This window comes from Triplophysa dalaica, chromosome 13 (genome assembly GCF_015846415.1).
Source record: "Triplophysa dalaica isolate WHDGS20190420 chromosome 13, ASM1584641v1, whole genome shotgun sequence".
NCBI lineage: Eukaryota > Metazoa > Chordata > Actinopteri > Cypriniformes > Nemacheilidae > Triplophysa > Triplophysa dalaica.
This window is the reverse complement of record NC_079554.1, coordinates 18,828,121-18,851,244: the sequence shown is the minus strand read 5'-3', so window position 1 is coordinate 18,851,244 and position 23,124 is coordinate 18,828,121. Positions and strand designations below refer to the sequence as shown.

Genomic DNA, 23,124 nt, shown 5'->3' with positions numbered 1-23,124 from the left:
GACTCAAAACTCCAGCTTTAGTTGTCCACTTTTCTTTACACACTGGTAATGGGGCGTTCTCATCTTTTTGTCCAAAAGCTGCGACCTTGATATGAAAAGGGAGGTGGCAGAGCGGAGATGAGGGGTTTAGAGAAAACAGTCATTTGCATCTGTTTGGTCCCTGCCGAGGGTGTAGATTTTCTGTTCATCAATTTACATTTGGTAAGAGAAAATATCATTTATATTCTTCTGGGGTCAATTGTACACATTTGCTTGTTTATTAGAGACCTAGAATAAATGCTTAATCTTTTTTATTATTTTATTTTACATTTAAAACATTTTTTGGTTTAAACTGATTAAATATCCTAAACCAGACCATGAATAAATGATGGACATTTCTAGCTTAATTTGTTCAAGCTTTTATTGGGTTTGTATTAACCCTACCATGGGTTAAAACAACCCAACACTTTTAGAAAGTAGACTTTGGGACCCCACTACGTAAATCTTTACATAACACAAACACAAATATTATAAATAAAACCGTTCAAGAATATTTACAAGCGGTCATTTAGGAAAATCTTTGTAAAAAGTCTTCTTTCGAAGGTGGAGAAAGGAAAGAGTCTTATTATTGTCACTATCAATGTTTTGGGTTCTCCGAGGGCTGAAACCTTGGTTCCCATCAGCAATATTGCACAGAACGTTTTTCTGCCTTCTGACAATAAGCATCATATTTTGTCTGCCACAGTCGGTCTTCGTTCCCAATGTACAAACAGAAAACAAATCATGTGTGTTTTACATCTTTTTGAATAACCCATTTATTTCAGGACTTTGCACGACTTAGACCTGAAAATGGGCGAGTGGGACTTCCTCGGCAGACTGCTGGATAAAGTCCAGATGCACTCCACCGTGGTCGGGAAAATCTGGCTCACCGTTCTGTTTGTGTTTAGGATCCTAGTCCTCAGCGCAGGCGCTGAGAGAGTGTGGGGCGACGAGCAATCAGACTTCACCTGCAACACGCTACAGCCGGGCTGCGAGAACGTGTGCTACGACAAGGCGTTCCCGATTTCTCACATACGCTTCTGGGTTCTTCAGATCATCTCTGTGTCCACGCCCACTCTGGCCTACCTGGGCCACGTCATCCATGTCATACACGCCGAGAAAAAAGTCCGAGAGATGATGAATAATGAGCAACTCAGCCTGATCCCCAAGAAAAGCTACAAGTTGTACAAGTACATCAGTGCCAATGGGAAGGTCAAGATTCGGGGAAGTCTTCTGATAAGCTACATTCTCAGTTTGCTTTGTAAGATAATGCTAGAGGTTGGATTCATCTTCGGGCAGTACTATCTATACGGCTTCACCCTTCAGTTCCAATACGTTTGTAACAATTTTCCATGTCCTCACAAGGTGGACTGCTTTTTATCAAGGCCTACTGAAAAAACAATCTTCATTTGGTTCATGCTGGTGGTGGCCTGCTTGTCTTTACTCCTGAACGTGATCGAGATCTTATATCTATGTGTCAAAAAAATAAACGATTGTCTCAGCCGGAAACGAGACTACACCGTGACTCCGGTGACCGCGATGGTGAACAGGAAGGACATCAAGAGCAAGGATCAGGTGATTCAGAACTGGATCAACCGGGAGATTGAGTTCCAGAGGGTGGAAGTAGGAAATGAGGGAACCAAAAGCGTGGCTTCAGAGGACATGCAAGAGGTCCGTATCTGATCCACAGGTCTCTGTACACATAGCCTTTCACACGGTCAAATTGAGTGAACAAACACAGAAACAAGCGACTCGTGCCTGCTTTAAACCCCCTCCCCGCCCGTTTCAATGTCTGTCAACCCACATGCTTACTGTTTTGTCTTTATGACTCTTTCAAACAGAGTGCACTATGCTCTGTCTGTTTTAAAATCTGGTTTAATGTTGACAACAATTGTTCAAAAATACAATTTTTTCAAAAAATACATTTTTTAAGTCTGAAATCTTTACTTATGCATGCTGTTCTTTACTTTTCAAATGTACAAAGGTTAAATAAACATCAAGCTTTACACTTTACATTTGTGTCATTTCAGTCATTTTTCTCTTTTATACATACATCATTTTATTTGTCAATTAATATTCCATTCATATCCTAAGTGTTCACTAGATGTGCCTTAAAGGCAAAAGAGCCATTTTATCAAAAATTATGTTTCCTTTTAAACATGATCGTGTGGGTCAGAGAACAGAAGGTAGTGTATATTTTTGTTCAGAATCAGATCTTTAATCATTAATGGACACTCCTCTGAACCTACGTTCAAGATACTTTTTCGTCAGCCCACTCGCGGACAAAGTGACAGCCGGCCACTTTCAGCAGATTTGCGATCTGGTCTCCATAAGGAAAGAGTACTTCACTAAAGGTATGTGTGAAATCAATATTGAATTGATTATGTTTTTAATACAGCATCTGCGATATCGGTTACTGTATGCTGCTTACTTAATGTGCTTTGAGCTTATTTAAAATAGAAGTCAAATATAACATAATGCATTAAACCTAACTAGTGGTTATTAAAACTGCTTGTCGATTTGTCAATCAGCCTCCAGAAAACTTAAGTTGTATTTTCTTTTAAACTAAAATGTAAAAAAAGTGAACTATAATGCACTTAAATGTACTTGAAGTGCTCTATTTCAACACACTTAATTTGTATTTAATAGACCAAAAAAAAATGTTTTTATTGCTTCCAAAGTTCCTAAGATAAACTTCTTCCATCTAAGTGTAGTTAACTGCATTTTTGAGACATTGTGAATGAAGTAAAAAATATATATTTTTAGCATAATAATTATGTAATAATAGATCACTTTAAGTACATTTTTTATTCTATAAATCGTAATGTGTCAAATTCTTGCAATCCATTAAACCCATCTGTACACTTCGTGCTGCTATTTGTTGTTCATTTATTTATGCATATGTTCATATATTACTATTAAAAAATGTAAATACTGTAGGCCTACTTTGTATTAATGAATCAACTTCATAATTAGATTGATAACGATCTCTTACAGTCTTCAGGATCATCTTTTCTCTCCTCTCCATTTATAATTAAGTGTATAAACTCTTTTTCGGCTGGTGTGAGCTTGTTATTCATGAAAACCGGCAGTAGATTATTGATTAAGTTTAAAACTAAAATGGACTTTGTCTTTACATTCTGCCAACTTTACTTATTGTCTCATGGCTCTTTTTTAAGAAACATCTGGGATCATGGGAGACTGGGGGTTTCTCTCTGCTTTACTGGACAAGGTCCAATCTCACTCCACCGTCATCGGGAAGATATGGATGAGCGTTCTCTTCATCTTCAGGATCCTGGTATTGGGAGCTGCGGCCGAAAACGTTTGGGGCGATGAACAATCTAGTTTGGTCTGCAACACATTACAACCAGGTTGCGAGAACGTGTGCTACGACTGGCAGTTCCCCATCTCGCACATACGCTTCTGGGTCATGCAGATCATCTTTGTGTCCACGCCGACCCTGCTGTACCTTGGACACGCGGTGCAAGTCATTCACCAAGAAAATAAGCTGAGAGAGAAAATTAAAAGCCTCGGAGAGGGTCACACGCTGAAGTCACCAAAATACACAGATGACACTGGCCACATCAAGATTAAAGGAAATCTTCTCGGCAGCTATTTGACCCAGCTGTTCTCCAAAATCATCCTTGAGATTGCTTTCATTGTCGGACAGTATTATTTGTATGGTTTTATTATGCTCCCTAAATTCACTTGTTCCCAATCCCCCTGTCCTTACACTGTAGAATGTTTCATGTCCCGTCCCACAGAGAAGACCATCTTTATTATCTTCATGCTTGTGGTTGCTTGTGTGTCTCTCTTACTTAATGTCATTGAGGTCTTCTTCCTGCTGTGTACCAGGGTGGGATGCCGGTCAAATAAGAAAGGCACGCATAACATTACTTCTGCTAAAAACCCTGCCAGCTTGGCGTCTTCCTGGCACGTGAAGGTGAGCTCTGAGGAGGCTTTGAAGCAGAACAAGTTGAACATGCAGTTCGAGAGCGGTCAGAGTCTCGGAGGAAGTTTGGACGGGGCGAAGGACGAAAAACTCCTGGCCGACCATTAGATTTTTACTTTTGCATTGAATCGTGCAAATTCTTTTTTTTTACGTTGAAATGTCTACAAATTCCTAGCAGGTTTTAAATTATTTAATTATTTTAATTGCATAATGCATAGTTTTTCTGGTCATTTGAAGGTCTTGGTGTACTATATCAAAAAACAAAAGTGTTCATGTATTGTAAATATACGTATCTGTTAAGAGTCAGTGAGTAACCACAGGTGAATGTTTTGTTTGTTCCGAGAATTGATGTGTCAAAATGAAAGATAAATAACAACTGTAAGAATTTCCTTTTTTGAAATAAAAATAAAATGTTTGAACAAATAGAAAGTGTCTTTTCTAAAAAAATGTTTCAGTGCATATTTTGGAAATATTTTACAACGGGTCTCACATTTTTGATTAAATTAGATCAAATCAACTTCCAATAAACTTTCTACAGCACAGCATTCATTATTTTTAGTAAAAATGTACATGGTTTTATTAACTTTATTTAGGCTAATACACAATGAACTAACATGAGACACCAATGCAAAACTTTATTGTTATTAAACCTTAACACAGATTAATAAGTGCTGCAAAAGTATGTCGCTCATTGTTAGCTAATGCATTAACTAATGTTAATCAATGGGACTTTTTTGTAAAGGTATTTCCCCTTTTTTGCACAAAGCACGACACAACAGCCGCTTTCTGTAATTTCTACAGTACTTCTTTACATAGCAGTTAAAGTGACGCCATTCCTAGAGTATGTTGATTTTACCCACCTATACACAATGAAGGAGTGCTGCACAGTAAAATTGCATGTGTTAAAATGGTCAAATTAACACTCACTGTGTATATATAATCCACACTCTCAAATATATATTTATACACACTATGAGAGTTAATTTGACCTTTTTAAACACTGGCGACTGGCGTCATAGTCGTTATGGATATTCATAAAAGTACAGTCAGTTTGCATGATAGCTGCCATTATGCTACACAATCATTCAAAACCTGATGGCCTTCTGAAATGCCCAGGGTGTCCGCTATAGATCAAGCTTATGTGATGGTTTTTATTGACTCCAGACACTGTGTTGGACTGAAGTAACTACTGTTCACGTCTGCTGAAAACCAGCTAAAACTCAAAGATTCATTATGTTGTTAAACCTGCTGCTGTTGTGCATGTTGAGGGAGCATTCATTCTGTCCTATTCTCTCTGGTTTACTCCACAATATAACTCAGACTTATGAAGAGATGAATGCCGTCATTATCCAATCAAAACACAGGGTCAAGCTCCTGCACTTTGAAATGGGCTACAATAATTATTTGTATATGCATGTTACGTGTGGGAATATGAGAGGACAGACAGAACTTGCTTCATAGGCTATGTACCAATCCCAGATGGACCTTTAACACTATGAATAATTAACACGAGGCTTGGTTCCACCGAAAACATCGACGCGACTTTAAGTGTCCACTACTGATCAGAAGTCAGAGGGAATGTGACAGCCCACCCGAACCAAAAAAAAGAAAGATTGCGAAACTGCAGTGAGCTAAAGTTCAATTTAAACACCTGACACTTTTATTCATTGAGCAACACAATCGCTGTATTGAGCCGCTACAGGTAAAAAATCTGTACTTTTTCACATTTTTGTGTGTCTGCTGTCAAAAAGACAGTTTGTATTATTGTTATTATGATTTGTTTGTTGTATCAGGAGGGCTAAATAAATGTAACAGGTAACTCAGCTGATGTTTAAAGATAAATGTTAACCATTTACTGCGAGTTTAAGATCATATAATGATCACATACATGTATGTTGTTTAGCTGGAGGGTTGAATGTTAAAACAGCTGTTTAATTGCTTATTAAAAGCGTTGTTTCTCTCTCTTTAAAACACACATGTAATTATTTTATTGCCAAGCATTATTTTTTTTTCAAAGAATATGAATATTTACAGCGATCATTTATAACTCATTTTTAATAATACAAGTCAGTTGAGGTATTATGGATTCAACATAGACAAATGTTGAATCTGCGGTATCAAACTGGCATTTACATTAAAATGTTGTGATCGTTTACTCATCGCGTACGCTCATATCAAACCTTGTTATATTTACCATGGCACACAGAGGTTACATTTACATTTTGTCATTTAGCAGACGCTTTTATCCAAAGCGACTTACAAAAGTTCAGAATAAGTCTCAGGTTTCATAGTTTTCGAAGGGAAAAATAAAAAAACAAAAGTTCAGCATTTCTTGAAGATGTTTGAATTGATTTATTCACCTCATTTCAAACCTGTATTACTTTATTTCTTCCGCAAAACACAAAAGAAGATATTTTGAAGAATGTTGGTAACCAGAAACGGATGGTCTGCGTTGATTTGCAATGGTAGGGTGTCCACACAATAGAAGTCAATAGGGACCGATCGTATTTGGTTACCAACATTCTTCGAAATATCTTTTTTGTGTGTTTAGCAGAAAAAAGAAAGCCATACAGGTTTAAAACATCAACAGGTTGAGTAAATGGGGACAGATTTTTTGTTTTTGGGTGAACAAAATGTAAACCTTCTGTTTAGTAGCATGTTCAAAATATATGAAAGTGCTTCCATTATATCATATAATTATAATAGTATAGTATTTTCTAAATGATGTTTTTGGTTTAAACTATTCTTTTAAGCAAAAAATCTAATCATACAAAATTGTGCTTCCCCCCAGGTTTTTCAGGCAGGGAAGGTACAAGAGGCACAAACATGGGAGAATGGGGCTTTCTCTCCAAGCTCTTGGAAAAAGTGCAGTCTCACTCCACGGTCATTGGGAAGGTGTGGCTCACGGTTCTCTTTGTGTTCAGGATCATGGTTCTAGGGGCCGGTGCTGAGAAGGTGTGGAGCGACGAACAATCAAAAATGATCTGCAACACCAAACAGCCCGGTTGTAAAAATGTGTGCTACGATCATGCTTTTCCCATCTCCCACATTCGCTTCTGGGTCATTCAGATCATCTTCGTATCCACGCCGACGCTTCTGTATTTCGGCCACGTTTTGCATGTCCTTCACAAGGAGAAAAAAATAACAGAAAAGCTGGAAAGTGAGGCTGAGAAGAAAGGCATCAAGCCACATAAATATATAGACGATCGTGGCAAGGTTATAATCAAGGGGCAATTGTTAGGTAGCTACCTGACCAGCCTGTTCGTGAAGATTCTGCTGGAGGCCGCGTTTATCACAGGCCAATACTATATTTACGGTTTCATAATGTATCCCAAGATCGAATGTTCCCAGATTCCTTGCCCTCATACAGTGGAGTGTTACATGTCTCGACCCACAGAGAAGACCATCTTTATCATCTTCATGTTGGTGATGTCATGTCTCTCTCTGCTTCTGAACGTGGTGGAGATGTTCTACCTCATATGTCGCAGGTCAAAAAGACGTCGCGGCAAGAATAAAAGGACGAACCCTCATGGATTAAACGGATCGAAAATGTACATTACAGGAAATGGAGGTTCTAGCAAAATTTAAGGCACTGAGAAATCTGCAATGCTGTAAAAACATGTTAATAGCCAAATGAGACTCAAGATTATTATTAATGTTTGCAACTGTATTTTTATGATTTATGATCAATTTGTTTTGCACATTTTCTTTTGCTTTCAAATTGCTTTTGTTTTATGTCTTTTATCAGAATGAATGATGGAAAATATCTGCATGCTGTGAAAGAAAATTATTAATTGTATTGAACTTCAACCCTTTCAATGGATAGTTGACTCTTATTTATATAAGAACGTTGAAAGATAAAAATATCTTAATGTTATTAAATGACATTAAAAACAAAAACACAGATTTTCATTATTGTACAGACTCCAGAGCTCACAGCTGGACATAAAATGTCAGGTTATGTATGACTTTTTGGTTAAAATAAAACCTGTGAATGTCATAAACTGTGTGAAACTTTATGAGAGTGTCAGGATTTAAAGTTAGGACTACATTATTTAAAAATATATCATTTAATAGAACCTTTCATCCTTTACTTTCTGCAGAACACCAAAGAAGATATTTAGAAGAATGTTGGTAACCTTAGAAACTATTGAGTTTTGACACTGGTACATTTTTCAAAATATCTTCTTTTGTGTCTTACAGAAGAAAGAGTCATAAGGGCTTTGAATGACACAGGGGTGAATAAATGATGTCAGGTTTTTAAGATGATTGAATTAATTTGACAGTATATTGAACCACACTGAACAACTCTGTTAAAACCTTGTTTGTAAATAGGCTACTGTGTTTGATACCAACAGTTATAGCACTTATTTTAGACAAGCACGACATTTAGTGTTTGCTCTTAATATTATATTAACTGTCTGCAGTAGTCTATTAAGAGTTAGAATACCAGACAATCAATAGACTTCATACGCCCCCTGCTGGTGAAAATGCGTGAGGAAAAAAAAACCTTTAACCTTTGACAAGTCCTTTAATAGAGCATCGATTTATTTTGCACCACAGCCCTCTTTGTTTTCTTTTTCATTTATATTTACCCCTATGATATTCTCAAGTTCAGCACATTAGCAGTACAAGGGTTATGGGTTTCAATGACAAGAAAGTGGGCCTATTTGAATACATTTGAATTAACATCAGATAAAATGTGAAATGCCAAATGTTAATCATTTGTATAAGTACTACTTAAAGTCATATACCTAAAGGTACATACAAGATATTTACACATTTAGATACACAAATTTCCCATTTATGTTGGACGCATACAACAAACAAACAAAAGCCAAATGACAAACAATGCTATGTAGTTAATTTCTGTCTTTGTTTTTGATCCGATACATATTTGCATTCTTAAAATCATTATGTGTTAAGTGTTTAATCAAGATTGCATTACCGTGTAATGATGATAGCTTGATCTGTCAACGACAGATTATGATTTTTTTTAGCAGGAAATCTCAGTGGAGGTTATTTCATGTATTTCGGCCATTGGATGTGGGCTCTTTCTGTACTTGGCACTGTGACCTATCAGATAGAATATCTCTCCAATATTTAAAAGTAAAGATACACATGACATAATAAGCATGAAGATAATAAAGATGGTCTTTTCTGTTGGTCGTGATGTATAGCAATGTAAACCAATATCAGGGCAAGGTGCCTTATTACAGTCAAGATGTTTGGGCATCCAAAGGCCGATTAAAAAATATTGGCCCACAATGAAACCTGCTTCCAACAAAATGGTCACAATAAGACCCAGCATATAACAACCGAGCAGGCTTCCTTTGTAGTAAACCTTCCCATTGTCGGCAGTGTATTTCGGACGTTTGATTCCTTCTTTATCAGCCTGGTTTTGCAAACGCTGCCGTAGTTTGTTTTCCTTGTGGATGATGTGCAAAACGTAGCCGAGGTAAACCAGAGTTGGCGTGGTAACGAAAATGATTTGGAGAACCCAGAATCGCATGTGGGAAATGGGGAAGGCTTTATCATAGCATGCGTTTAAGCAACCAGGCGTTTTGATGTTGCAGACCATGCTGGACTGTTCATCTCCCCAGACTTTATCCAAACCGGCACCGAGAACCATTATTCTGAAGATCAGCAACACCGTCAGCCACACCTTCCCGATGTTGGTGGAGTGAGACTGCACTTTGTCTAGCAGCTTGGAGAGGAAGCCCCAATCTCCCATGGTGATGAAAAGACTTGTGTTGAAAATCACAACATGAGAGATTTACTAACATTTCGGTGGTTAGAATGTTTATCATTATTAATTAAAGAATAGGTCAGGTATAGCCTAAACTTATTGTACAGTATTAACAGATATCACTTCTAATGTATATCATTTATTATTTTTCAAAAAAGGAAACTTTAATCTTTATTTATAACAAATATCTACAACATGTACTTAAACACTTATATTGAACTTATAACGTGTCATAATAATATTTTGTAAAAACTACTAGCTGGCATCTGCAAAGAATGCCATGAATGCCAAAGTACAGTACATCTTTACATTTGGTCATTTTCTAGATTCAAGGTTATTTTTAATGAATGAATTTCTATTGATTTTTATTATAGTTTTTATTTTTATTTATTGCCAAATAAATTTAGTTTTCCTGACGTTAAAGCGGAGTTATAGGTACAGCTCAACACATTATGGTCCCATTAAAGTATGTTTGGCAACCAACTGCACACATTTATAATTTTACATTAGTTTTTAAAATGAAATCTAAATGTGTCTTTCTGTAAAATGTTTTGCATTAAGGTGCTTCACTTTTTTTAAATAAAAGCATTTTGTTTTGTTATTCTTTTGTCTATTGCAATGGCAACAAATGTGATTTAAATGGCAATTCATTTGGAGGGACACTGGGTTTTCTAAAGACTTGGTGGAGATAAAACCCTTTGAAATCGTTTTTGACCTTGTTGAAAGTGTTTCCGGGAATTTCATTCAAATTTAAATAGTAGAATAGTTTGCTAAGAATCCAACATTATAATTCAACACAAGCGACATTTTTGTTAATTCCCAGCAACAATTTATCATCAATTGATGTATAGTTACTTTGTCAGAAAACAGATCAGATAGCGCAAAGTTAACTTACCTTTAGTATGATATGTCCTATGAAACTTAGGTCAGACCTCGCCAGGGTGTGTTCATCATTACTGTAAGTGTAGATTTTTATCAGTGTCCTCCCACAAAAAAAAAATCTGACTTGACCTCGGGTCAATTAAAACACAATCACGCTCATTGGTCAAAATCACACACATTTAGAACTGGATCACAGAGATTTTGTAAATTGCCTACCTTTTCTTTGAATCAAGATGTTGCAATACATGAATTTTGAAACCCTGAAATGCTAAAAGTTGCCACCCACATGATCATGAGGAACGTGGTGAAATCGTCGTTTCCAGAGACAACGAAATCACAAAAACACATAAACACCACGTTACTATGAAAGGTCTAGCTGTTTGCATTTCATAACGTTTTCGTAAACACTATTTTGTTTGTGAAAATATCTTACACAATCCATCATTAGCAAAAGCTTTCAAGAGGTAGACCAAAGGCCCCTGATCATTACAATATGCTGCTATGGTTTTACTTTGTACCAGTTTATATTACTATAGTGTTTTAAAATGGAGCCAGCAATAACATTTCTAGATTATTTATATTAATATTAGTGCCTGACAAAGATGAAAAACCAACGGATGGGATAAAACCAACAGACTTTGGATAAAAGCATCTGCTAAATAAAAGAATTCAACTGTTGTCTTTGAAAGCCTTTCGCTCATATGTTGACACTAACGCTAGAGATGTGAAAAAGTAAATGATGCAGTAATTATGTTAATATATGTAGGTCAAAGGTTTGAGTCTTGAGACCCTCAAGGGATCTGATGAAACATGGAGTTTATCTTAAATATACTCTAAAATGCGTGTTTCAATTCTTTTTTAGCTGCTGCAGGACATTTTAAGCCATTAGCGAACACAAACAAGTACCCCAGATTCAGTTTGTTCTGTGTAGTATTGTATTCTTGGTATTGTATTACAATATATTATATTGTACATATTATTCATATTTTAGATTATATAATGCTTTTAGTTTAAGAATCGACAAGAACGTGAACAGGATCACATACACAGAGGTCTAAAAACAGATGAGACTACTAAGAGTGTCACTACAGGTTTAAAGTTCAATGTTGGGATCACGGCCCTCCCCCATTTACACACAATCAAACAAAAATGTATATCCTTGTGAAAAGAATGATTAATGAATGCCTCATTTTACAAAAGAATCAGACTAAGCAAAAAAAATGTCTTACGCAATGCTTTGCATGGAATGAAAATGAGAAGTAGGCTTTCAGATTTGTTCAGTTTCCATCAAATTTGTGTCATTTTCAGTCAAAGTTAACTTTGTTCATAAAATATAGTATATTACTAATAAATTGTATTGCGTCCTTTACAATTATTTATGTAATACCATGCTTTTGCTTTTTGTGGGGGGCAAAATTACAAAAACAACTACGTGCAACCTTATTAGTATCAATGGAAAAAGCCAAAGCTGACACTATGTGACCCAACCAGCAATCATACATTTACGCCTACATGTCAACCGCCACACAGACACACAGAAAAAAATGTAAAGTTGATGATTCAACAAAATGTGAAAGTCTGCAAGCATTTATTCCTGAAAAATCCAGAAGTGAGAATATCTGATTTAAACTGGTATTGCGTAATTGTGCAAAAGGGTGGAGCGCTCTGTGTCCCTTCATTTAAAATTGATCACATTTCAATCATACAAGATGACTGCTCGAATCTATCAAGTCCAGCCCGAGTAACCACATTTACAGACATTTCATGTTCTAAAGATACAGGCCATATCATTAATACAACCGAGTCAGACAAGTAGAATAAGGAAACTATTTATTTATGCAAAGCTTTACAGACAAACTATTATACGGAATCATCTGCTCAGGTAAGAATATTATGAGGTTTGTTGTGTTATGTTTTGTATATTTAAAGAATATATATACAGTATAGACCTGATATAAAGAAAGCAGGGCAGGTTTTCAAAATGACACATTTTGGGGGGGCCAGAACAGCAGTTTGTTGCCAGTTACATTTTTGGTGTTTTATGAAATACATATTGTTTACTTTTGCTGTTTAATGGCAGGGTTCAGTGTAAAAACAAAAAAAGTTCAATGTTTGTTCAATAACATGCACCGGACGAGACAGGTGCGACGCGACATGACAACCTGCTTGCTCTTAATGGGCTTGCATAATGGGTCTAATGCGTTTCTATGGTCTTTTGTCGTGTCGCGTCGGTCACGTCCGGTGTAGACACATTGTAATTTGGCAAATAATGGTGATATTGTTTGAACACTCTATTGTTATATTGAAAGACTTTAATACATTAGGATTTACATTAAGTTTTAAGCTTATTTTACAGTTTTTAATCTATAAAGAATAACTTAGGCCTAAAAAGCTATCTTGCTATCTTTATCTTCCCAGAAATTTTTACATAATTAATATTGCATATAGAAATGTTTTGTAGTTTAATATTTGACCTGTGGTTCTCTCTCCTTTACCTTAAATGTGTGTTTTTACTGTGCGTGTGTGCATGTGTGTTTACATGTGTGCGTTTATGTCGATGTGTGTAAGTATGTATGCATGCTGTGTGTGTGGAGCATTTGTGTGTCTGTCTTTTGTGTTTTCACCTTTTCCTTGTTTTTACAGTTATATGACTTTAGTTGTTTTACGTGTAGTCAATATGTCTCATGTACAGCTGCTTTGTAACAATGAAAATCGTAAAAAGCGCTATATAAATAAAGTTGAGTTGAGAAATTACTCCTCTACATACATCTCTACATATGTACAGTAATATTTCAGAAAGTGTGAACTAACAATAATGTTACCTTTACAGTTTGATCATTCAGATTAGCAAATCACAAAACTTCTTTCTTGGTTTTGCTCTAAATCATGGCTATGTTTTCATTTTTCCATAGGGCGGCCACATATACAGCACACCGAACCGAACCTTCTACCAATCTGTTCTACATTATAAAAATTGTGAGTTGATAAGTTTATACATGCTAGGATATGACTGTGACCTAAATCAAATGTTCATTAAACGTTTTTTGGGAAGTGAGAACAGACAGCAGTATTGTCATTTCCAGTAAGAGTCTATCTATAAATAATATTTGATTTAAACATTACAGCATATCTGCTGATTTCGAAGATTAGATCCGGCCCAAATTCCTTGACAACATGGGTTTTGTGTTATATAGCAAACATGGTAACAACTGACATCTTGTGACTCAAACACTTCCTCAAAGTTGGTGAAGGTCGGTTTTATCAAGTGCACATTTCATATTGCGATAATTTTATTGTCAAGCAGCAAAAGTAGACTTATGAGGGTAGCAAACCATATTAGTGATCAATAATAAGTGTGTAAAATAAGTGTGTCAAATTTCCTTTACCCTCCAGAAAAGCGATCATGGGAGACTGGGGGTTTCTCTCCGCTTTACTGGACAAGGTCCAGTCTCACTCCACCGTCATCGGCAAGATATGGATGAGCGTCCTCTTCATCTTCAGGATCCTGGTGTTGGGAGCCGGAGCGGAAAACGTGTGGGGGGATGAGCGCTCAAACTTAGTATGCAACACCAACACACCCGGTTGCGAGAACGTGTGCTACGACTGGAAGTTCCCCATCTCACATATTCGCTTCTGGGTCATGCAGATTATCTTCATCTCGACTCCAACTCTGGTGTATCTGGGCCACGTGGTGCACATCATTCACCAGGAGAATAAAATGAGAGAGGAGCTTAAAAGTAACCCTATGGCAAAGTCACCCAAGTATACAGACGGAAAGGGTAAAGTTGAGATCAAAGGAAACATGCTGGGCAGTTACCTGACTCAACTGTTAATTAAAATCATATTAGAGGTCGCCTTCATCGTTGGACAATATTTTCTGTTTGGATTCATCATGGAACCTAAGTTCCGCTGTGAAGTTAAGCCATGTACGGTTGTGACGGAGTGTTTCATGTCTAGGCCCACAGAGAAAACCATTTTCATTATTTTCATGCTTGTGGTGGCTTGTATATCTCTAGCTTTAAATGTTCTAGAGGTATTTTATTTGTGCTGTAAGATGATAACTAGGAGAAACCGCAGATATGGGGAGGTGTATGCCCACGATTCCCGTTATCCCTCATATCCGGTCGAACTTGTGCCTGTTAATGGGGCGAAGCACAATGAGATAAACATGGCTCTTCAGAATAGGTTGGGTCAAAGGAAGATCAGCTTGGACGTAGACCAAGCTGAGTGTTGATGTTGATGTGCTAGATCATTCATGTCATGAAATATTTCTGAGAAAATGCACTCAGCACAAATACTTAACATGAACCATTTTAATACAATTAAGATGACAACAGGGCTTTAAATCGGTTTACTGTAACTTATGCACTTGTACACCAGATGGCGCTATACTCTTTCAGAGTTGCACACGAATTTCTTTTGTCGCTACAAAGCCAGTGATTTTTCCAGTTTCAGTCTTAATCACTACAATGAAAATAACAAATTAAATTAAATCTTTCTATGAACTATTATTAGACTGTTTTCATGTTTTTTTTTTAATCAAGTTATTGCTATTACATTATGTTTGGTCCACTTTAAGACAATACACTGGGTTACATTTGTAGATAAAGATCCATTGAAGCTGGATCAGACTTTATGTAATTTTATGATTGTAAAATTATTGTCTCCATCAAAATTATATAATGAGAGTTTCGACATACATTAAAAGCGAATGTGATGACATCATTATTTCTTACAAAAGTTGTATTCATTAGAAAAATTAAAACATGCAATTTTAACTTTCATTTGATTTAATTAGTGATTTAATGCTTAGCAGACCATTATTAAGAAACATTGATTTATAATGTCATACATTCATGATAAATTGCCGTAGTCTATGTAATACTTACTAATGAGTAATTACATAAAAACAGCTAAGTATTACAAAAATGTTACAAAATATACAAAAAGCAAAATCTGCTCTTAAGAAGGTTGTTAGGAGCCAAGAGTCGGCGAGGAGGACCCAAAAACTTCTTGTGACGCAGAAGGTCACGTGACTTCGCCAAACTTTGTGCGTCTACTTTCCACTTTCTTCTCTCCGACTCTTATAAGCAGGGAAAGTTTGACAAGTGTGCTTCAGTTTCTTCACAGTCTCTCTGCTTTGGATTTGGTGAACGATCCTCAGAAGCGACGGAGTGAGTCCCTGTAGGACAATCCTCCTTTCACTTCACTCCAGGTAAGCTTTACAAAGAACTCACAAACTTTTCAAAACTTTGATTATGTATTTTTTAGTTGTTGCTTATATATATCGCATTGAGCTGAGACCAGTGGAAAGTGTATATAGATCTATTTAAAGTAAGAGAAATGCTTTTTCAAGAGTTGTAAAAGTTATAATGACTTTTTCAGAAAAGCAATTTTAGCCACATTTCCCCGCATTGTATGATTTATGTTACTTGTTACAGTATTGAGGTGTTACATTTCGATTCATGATATTTCACGTGAGAAGCAGGTTTCGTTCGGTAGAAAAATGTCGTTTTAGAAACCTTCCAATAATCAAAACAAAAGAAAATTACTGGAAAATGTTCATTTTTGTGTCTAGATTTTTTTTTTTAAGGAAAACGTTATAGTAGGAATCGAAATGTGAATGAAGTGGAACTTATTTAAGTCTTTTTTGGCTTCAAAAATATGATGAAAATACTTTTTGACTTTGTTTTACAAATTTTACTCAGGAAAAGAAACGAGAAACGCGATAGGAGGCGCTGTTCATACCCCATAATAAACTAATACTGCGTTACCGGGGGAATATTTTCGGTAGATAGTTTATTTAGTTATTTTATAAATAAAATGACATTTTTACAGAAATTAAACGCAGTGAACAGAACATTCCAGAGCCTTAAAGTCATCATATTAAAATAAATCAATATCTGTATAGAAGTCGTTTATATATTTATTAGCAATTATTTTTGCCCCGAAAAGTATGTTTTGTGCATTTGTAATCTAAACAACAACATAGTACACTACTCTTATTTTCTTTCCATTTCTCTGGACTTTTATTAACCTTAATTCTTTTAGTTCTTTGCTTTAAGTCACAGGACCTCAAAAAGTTGATAGGCTGCCCTCGCTCCTGGTGCACATGAAACAGGGAGCTTCTCGTTTTCTACGTATTGGATATTAATGAAAAGTTAAATTCACCATTCAAGAGAATGTGTTTGTTTTACGTTTACAAGTTCCTGCCATGACTAAGGGGATAGACTCGTTGCTAAAAAGTCACCTTGCTTAGTTGATGTTTCATGATGCTGCTTTAAATATGATTTAATTTGTGTCTTTTAAAAAACTGTTGTGTTCAAAGGGGAGATTTAATATCACAAAAACAAAAGACAGTAATTAACAAAGCCCTGGCTGGCAGTTATCTTCACCACCCTACATGTGTGAGCCACATGTTTGTTATCCGAGCCATCCGAGACCTCGTGAACTTCATATTTTGTGAATCTTTAAATCTGTTTTCAGAATAACATCCTTAGCAGGTGCTGAAAAATACGCTCCGTTACATCTGAGCTTTCTGTTTTCAGCTAGACGTCCCTCAAGATGGGTGACTGGAGTGCGTTGGGTAGGCTCCTCGACAAGGTGCAGGCCTACTCCACCGCCGGAGGAAAGGTCTGGCTCTCGGTTCTCTTCATCTTCCGGATCCTCGTCCTGGGAACGGCCGTGGAGTCGGCCTGGGGCGACGAGCAGTCGGCTTTCAAGTGCAACACCCAGCAGCCCGGTTGCGAGAACGTCTGCTACGACAAGTCGTTCCCCATCTCGCACGTGCGCTTCTGGGTGCTGCAGATCATCTTCGTGTCCACGCCCACGCTTCTGTACCTGGCGCACGTCTTCTACCTGATGCGCAAGGAGGCGAAGCTCAACCGCAAGCAGGAGGAACTGATTGCGGTCCAGAACGAAGGCGGCGACGTGGAGCTCCACCTGAAGAAGATCGAGCTCAAGAAGCTCAAGTACGGCCTGGAGGAGCACGGCAAGGTGAAGATGAAGGGCGCTCTCCTGCGCACGTACATCATCAGTATCCTGTTCAAGTCCATCTTTGAGGTGGGCTTCCTGGTGATTCAGTGGTATATTTACGGCTTCAGCCTGGCGGCCGTGTACACCTGCAAGCGCTTGCCTTGCCCCCATCAAGTCGACTGTTTCCTCTCCAGGCCCACGGAGAAGACCGTCTTCATCGTCTTCATGCTGGTGGTCTCTCTGGTGTCGCTTTTGCTCAACGTCATCGAGCTCTTCTACGTTTTGTTCAAACGGATCAAGGACCGCGTGAAAGGCCGAGAAAACCAGCTCGTCACCGGCACGATGAGCCCGACGCCTAAGGAACTGTCCACGACCAAGTATGCCTACTACAACGGCTGCTCATCACCAACCGCACCGTTGTCGCCCATGTCACCTCCGGGCTACAAGCTAGCCACTGGTGAGAGGACCAACTCGTGTCGCAATTATAACAAGCAGGCCAATGAGCAAAACTGGGCCAACTACAGCACAGAACAGAACCGTCTGGGCCAGAACGGTAGCACCATCTCCAATTCACACGCTAGGGCCTTCGACTACCCCGACGATACACACGAGCACAAGCAACAAACGGCGGGCCATGAGCTGCAGCCGCTGGCGTTGATAGACCCCCGGCCGTGCAGCCGGGCAAGCAGCCGCATGAGCAGTCGACCGAGGCCCGACGACCTGGATGTCTAGCCGCGCGACCTCGTGCCACGTCACTGCGCTAGAGGACTGACGCAGGAGCTCACTTCCTGTACCGAGGGGGCGGGGCTGAATCCGCACAAGCTCCTCATTCTAGACTCTAGTCGATACAGAGACATAAAATTACTCACACTGCTGGAGGTACTTTTCGTTAATAATGATGTCGAAACTAGCACAGCTAACACGCCCTAACAACCGAAAAAGCCAGGTGCCCAAGAGAGAACGCGCGGGCCGTACGCGGCGCGTCTCTCAACACCAGAATATGCCTTGGCGATTCGTTTCGCTTGTATGGTTTCTTAAAATGCCACACGATGATTCGGTTTTAACACGTTGCATTCCTTTGTGTCGTTTTCTAACCCCGACCCGATGATCTCACTTGTTTTGTCACTCATTTTTAAGTCGTTTTGGATAAAAGCGTCTGCTAAATGACGAAATGTCACTCATTCTCACGACCTCGAATCTGTGTTGTCCAACAGGGTGTTTAGAAGGTGTTCACGACGAATTAATATTTATTTATTCATTAGATTAACAGGATGTCCGCCACTATAAAGAAGATTGACTACTAATCAAGGTCATGTCTACATAACTAATACCATCCAATCGCATATTTATTGACAATAATCCAAATTTCAGCAGTACTTTCATCAGCAAATAAGAGAAGGGTTTTATTAATCACAGTGGACTGTCATTTTCCTGATAAACTTTGAATTTATGTGGTGTTGGTTTTTTTATTCGATGACATTTGTTATTTTTGGTGGTGGTGGTGGTGGTGGTGGTTTGAAACAGAAGAGTTTATGTCTAGACTTTCTTTGTTTTTATATTTAGATTTTTTGCAGAAAATTAGAGAAAGGCTTTGTTTTTGTTCCTTTTTTTAAACGTATGTCGTTTTTCTTTTCCGATTCGTTTTGAAACGAACTAGAGTAGAATTGGTGTTTTCTCGTGTCTTACCTTTGGAGTGAATGACTTGTTAACTCGATGTAATCACTGCTGCTTGAGAGATAGAGATTTAGTACTGTAAATCAAGCTAACTATGTCACAAATGTGAGTTTTTAGAAGACTGCTTGTAAGAGCTGGACTAATATTTAGTCAGTTGTATTAAAAGATAAATGCCAGCGTAGCTCCACAACTACCAAACGCTAGTAGATGAAACTTCATTTCGAACATTCATTCTTTTGATTCTCAAACGTTGCATCATAACATGTTGGTACTCATTCGCAGAGGCTCATGGATATTTCAGCTACGATGGTGTTTGCACTGAGAGTTTGTCTAGGGTGTTATTTGAAGCAAAAATGACAAGGAAAGTTCTCTGTTATGCACGAAACTAATTTATTTTACAACACACTACAAGGCGTAAGTTCACTTCACTTTTACAGCGCGCTCACGGAATCTATGGTTTTGGATGTCTGAGGTTTTACATCTGGTAAATAACACAAAAGGTTTCAAGTTGGTTTTCAATTTAAACAACACTGATGTTTGTCATTCCTTGGGAATCCACTGTTGTACAGTGTTCATGTTGATGGAAAAACATGCAATCGAATCGAAAAAAAGGATGTTAATCCAATCTGTGAAAAGCAATTTAACCAATAAAGTTTTTTCTTTGTAATTCTGCATTTGTGTCTCGGTTTCATGTCACACGGAAAGTAATAGTAATAGACAGACGTTCTTACTAAGGTGCAATATACAGTTCATCAGTCAGCCTAAGCATTTTTATGTTCGAAAAACACACAATGCACTGCAATTTGTCTGGAGCCAGTATCTGAAGGAGTCTGGTTCGAGCGTTTTATCCAAGAGAATTAGCCGTACACAACCACTGCATTTAAACAAGCAATAGAGACAAACGCAGTGTAACAGCCAAAATCGAGTCGCGCCAAGACCTGCTCCCAAACCGAAAGACTGATACGTTTTTACATGTATGTTTTAAAACGCCCCAGAAACTTTCAAAATTTCATCATATAAAAAGATTCAGTGCCTTTTCTCTTATCCAAGTTTCCTATTTAACCTTTCCACAAAGCTAAATAAAACCATATGCTTGGGCCGAGTCTGCCGACCACATGTGGCTAGAGCAGAAGAATGTAAAAAAGCACGAGACTTTGATCTAGTGTAAATTAATGCAGATCTTTTTGAACCAGATTTATCGCACAATGCTATTGTGTATAGCAGAGACCCAACCGATAAATCCTGTAGGTATTCATAAGAATATGATAAAAGAAAAGGTTAGACCCACAGGAAAAAGTTTGTGTAAAAACAGCATTTTCTTTTATTTAAAGGGATAGTTCACATGAACATAAAACTTGTGTCATTATTTATTCACCCTCATGTCATTCAAAACATGCATATGACTATTTGAACACAAAAGGAGATATTTTGAGAAATGTCACAGTGGTTTTGTGTCCATTCAATGGAAGACCATGGGGCCCAGTGTTGTTTGGTTATCAACGTACTTCAAAATATCTTCTTCTGTGTCTTTAGAGTCACATACAGGTTTGAAAGGACATGAGGGTGAGTAAGTGATGACAGAATTTTCAATTTTTGGTGAACTATCAAAAATAACTACTTTAAAAAGGATGGAGAGAGTATATATTATTGGATATATTTTATGCAAATGAACTATTAAAACCACAAAATATTGAGCAAACAAACTGGAATAAACACGAGATTGTTTCAGAGAGATATGGGTACTTACGTAACGAGAGTTAAAATGCACATAAAGCCGTGTTTTGCTCACAGACTACTGTTAACCTCAGTGTGCGAGTTACATTTCCGGCATATGTACATCCACCCAGACCACAACTCCTGGGTGGTGCCGAGAACTCATGTAAAACCTTAAAGTTTTACTAAAAATGTCAAATAGTCTTTTTATTATGACGTTGCCCATTTTGATAGCTTCTGTATGTTTTGGACAGTCGTTTATTAACGTCTTTTACACTGAAACATACAACTTTTTATCCTCGCATACAAGTAGCCAATTTTGAATCCCTACGTGCATCTTTCTCCTGCTGTTTTCTGGCTGGAGTTCCGATTACAGGTACAAGAAAACATCCCATGTGATTCCCGAAAACCGTCCGGTTCTTCATGGAGCTCGGCAAGAGCGGAGGAACGCCAGCCATCACACATGCGGGGTGAGAAAACGTGCCATACTCGGTCTTCACCTTCAGGGCACGGTGGATATCATGCACAGTCATGTTTCCTTAGAGACCTGCCCACTCCCCAATGTTTATATAAGCATAAGAGAAGCAAAACAATAGGATGCTTCCAATTTTACAATGGCGATTGCTGCCAATCCCAAATGGTGTCTCAGCTTTCCGTGCGGTTAGAAATTGGATTCATCCTTGTTGCATTTTTCTTTGAAATTTTCCACTGCTGGACGGAGCGGCACTGCTGAGAGAAAAGATGTGGTTTTATTAAACATGGAAGAGCTGCTCCCAAACATGTCTAATAGGCTGAGGAACATGAACCGGGCTCAGAAGAACTTAGTGATAATAGACCCTCTCTGTCAGCAGGAGTTTATAAATCTCCATCATTCTCTAGTTTCTCACACTTTACTGTTTGACTCTATCCGTGTCTCTTACTTCATCTATTACATTGATCGAGTCCCTGGCTGTTTCTTAGAATAAATTGATGTTGACTTGCCCACATTAGCTCTTCACTGTGAGCTCCGGCATTTGTAGTACCAACAGGAAGTCTGCAGGAAGACCCGAGTCACGTGACCCCAGGCCTTGCCATTTCCTTCCGTGGAAAACAACACCAGTGTTACCACTCGCCATTTTGCCAAAAGTAACTTATGTGTAGAAATACTGGAGTAAAAGCATGGTTAATCTTCATTAGGGATCCTAGCAACCACATAGCAACATGCTGAAAAACCATTCGAAACCACACGGCAATGCCCTGGCAACCACCCCAGCATCATGGCAGCGAGGAAAAGCACAACTAAAAATCTAGTTATTGTATAATCGCCAAGGGGGGATTTTGTCCTCCAACAGGCCATATTTCATCCCTCTGCTTTTGCTTTCAATCAAAACGCACCCAGTCATGATTTTATGTTGCTTTGTTTCAAGGCACATAAACCGTTTATTGCTTAAAGCTGTCGTCAGACATTTAAAATTGGAGAGTGGCACATGACACACAAGGGGCTGTTGGAAGCTTCTGCTAATAGCACAGAGAGAGGAAGACACACAAAGGCCGCCTGAAAACAAACACAAACTCGGACACAGGAAATAGGAGACAGGATACAGTTCACATTAACACTAACTACCAGTCAGAGAGAAGAGAATGGAAAGATATATTTTCTTAGAGGATAACTTATGTATCTGGCTCTTATATCTGTAGTCATATATCTGGCCGTTGTGAAAATCGTGGATTTCAAGTTGATTATTTTGAACATTTGAACAACAGTACAATTTTGTAAGATCATGAGAAACATTTCATTCAAGTGATCCTAAAATTGGTGCATATCTTTATATTTTTCCATTTAATGTATATTTTTATGTTCAGAAGACAACCGGATAAAATCTGATATAAAAATTGTAATATGAAGCAGTATTTAAAAGTGTGTGGGGTCTGCCATTGTTAAAGACAGTTCACCCAAAAATGAAAATTCTGTATAAAGTTACTCAAGTTGTTCTAATTCTGTAAACATTTCTTTCTTCTTATAAACTCATAGACAGATATTTGGAAGAGTGCTCGTAAACAAAATTTCTTGGCCACCATTTGGGCATAAATTGCTTTAGAAATGTCTTTGTTGTGTTGAACTCAAAGAAGATATTTTGTAGAATGTAAGCAAACAGTTCTGGTGCTACCATGGTAGTACTAT

At 37.8% G+C, this 23,124-nt stretch overlaps 6 protein-coding genes across 8 annotated transcripts; 5 read left to right on the top strand and 1 right to left on the bottom strand.

Annotated features, from left to right (window-relative positions):
* The first annotated feature begins 164 nt into the window (after nucleotides 1–164).
* Nucleotides 165–1,955, top strand: gja11 (gap junction protein, alpha 11). The gene is made up of 2 exons (XM_056764270.1): nucleotides 165–201; nucleotides 804–1,955. Exon 2 carries the CDS (start codon nucleotides 829–831, stop codon nucleotides 1,699–1,701), a length of 873 nt encoding a protein of 290 aa, XP_056620248.1. The 5' UTR covers nucleotides 165–201; nucleotides 804–828; the 3' UTR covers nucleotides 1,702–1,955.
* A 291-nt stretch (nucleotides 1,956–2,246) lies between these two features.
* gja13.1 (gap junction protein alpha 13.1) lies at nucleotides 2,247–4,393 on the top strand. Its single transcript, XM_056765279.1, has 2 exons — nucleotides 2,247–2,372; nucleotides 3,198–4,393. The coding sequence occupies exon 2, from the start codon at nucleotides 3,212–3,214 to the stop codon at nucleotides 4,076–4,078; it is 867 nt and encodes a 288-aa protein (XP_056621257.1). The 5' UTR covers nucleotides 2,247–2,372; nucleotides 3,198–3,211; the 3' UTR covers nucleotides 4,079–4,393.
* A 1,122-nt stretch (nucleotides 4,394–5,515) lies between these two features.
* Nucleotides 5,516–7,974, top strand: gja12.1 (gap junction protein, alpha 12.1). The gene is made up of 2 exons (XM_056765287.1): nucleotides 5,516–5,672; nucleotides 6,762–7,974. Exon 2 carries the CDS (start codon nucleotides 6,797–6,799, stop codon nucleotides 7,556–7,558), a length of 762 nt encoding a protein of 253 aa, XP_056621265.1. The 5' UTR covers nucleotides 5,516–5,672; nucleotides 6,762–6,796; the 3' UTR covers nucleotides 7,559–7,974.
* Nucleotides 7,975–8,481: 507 nt separating this feature from the next.
* On the bottom strand, nucleotides 8,482–10,796 carry gja12.2 (gap junction protein alpha 12.2). Its single transcript, XM_056764404.1, has 2 exons — nucleotides 10,615–10,796; nucleotides 8,482–9,717 (listed from the first exon to the last, which is right to left on the bottom strand). The coding sequence occupies exon 2, from the start codon at nucleotides 9,702–9,704 to the stop codon at nucleotides 8,967–8,969; it is 738 nt and encodes a 245-aa protein (XP_056620382.1). The 5' UTR covers nucleotides 9,705–9,717; nucleotides 10,615–10,796; the 3' UTR covers nucleotides 8,482–8,966.
* Nucleotides 10,797–12,301: 1,505 nt separating this feature from the next.
* gja13.2 (gap junction protein alpha 13.2) lies at nucleotides 12,302–15,110 on the top strand. Of its 2 annotated transcripts, XM_056763993.1 has the most exons (4): nucleotides 12,302–12,483; nucleotides 13,514–13,577; nucleotides 13,727–13,852; nucleotides 13,995–15,110. In XM_056763993.1, exon 4 carries the CDS (start codon nucleotides 14,005–14,007, stop codon nucleotides 14,833–14,835), a length of 831 nt encoding a protein of 276 aa, XP_056619971.1. In that variant the 5' UTR covers nucleotides 12,302–12,483; nucleotides 13,514–13,577; nucleotides 13,727–13,852; nucleotides 13,995–14,004; the 3' UTR covers nucleotides 14,836–15,110. The 2 variants fall into 2 exon arrangements, with proteins under 2 accessions (XP_056619971.1, XP_056619970.1); XM_056763992.1 differs by lacking the exon at nucleotides 13,727–13,852.
* A 532-nt stretch (nucleotides 15,111–15,642) lies between these two features.
* Nucleotides 15,643–19,922, top strand: gja1b (gap junction protein alpha 1b). 2 transcript variants are annotated; one of them, XM_056763991.1, is made up of 2 exons: nucleotides 15,643–15,816; nucleotides 17,154–19,922. In XM_056763991.1, exon 2 carries the CDS (start codon nucleotides 17,166–17,168, stop codon nucleotides 18,306–18,308), a length of 1,143 nt encoding a protein of 380 aa, XP_056619969.1. In that variant the 5' UTR covers nucleotides 15,643–15,816; nucleotides 17,154–17,165; the 3' UTR covers nucleotides 18,309–19,922. The 2 variants fall into 2 exon arrangements, with proteins under 2 accessions (XP_056619969.1, XP_056619968.1); XM_056763990.1 differs by having other exon boundaries at nucleotides 15,668–15,816; nucleotides 17,150–19,922.
* The last annotated feature ends 3,202 nt before the right edge of the window (nucleotides 19,923–23,124 follow it).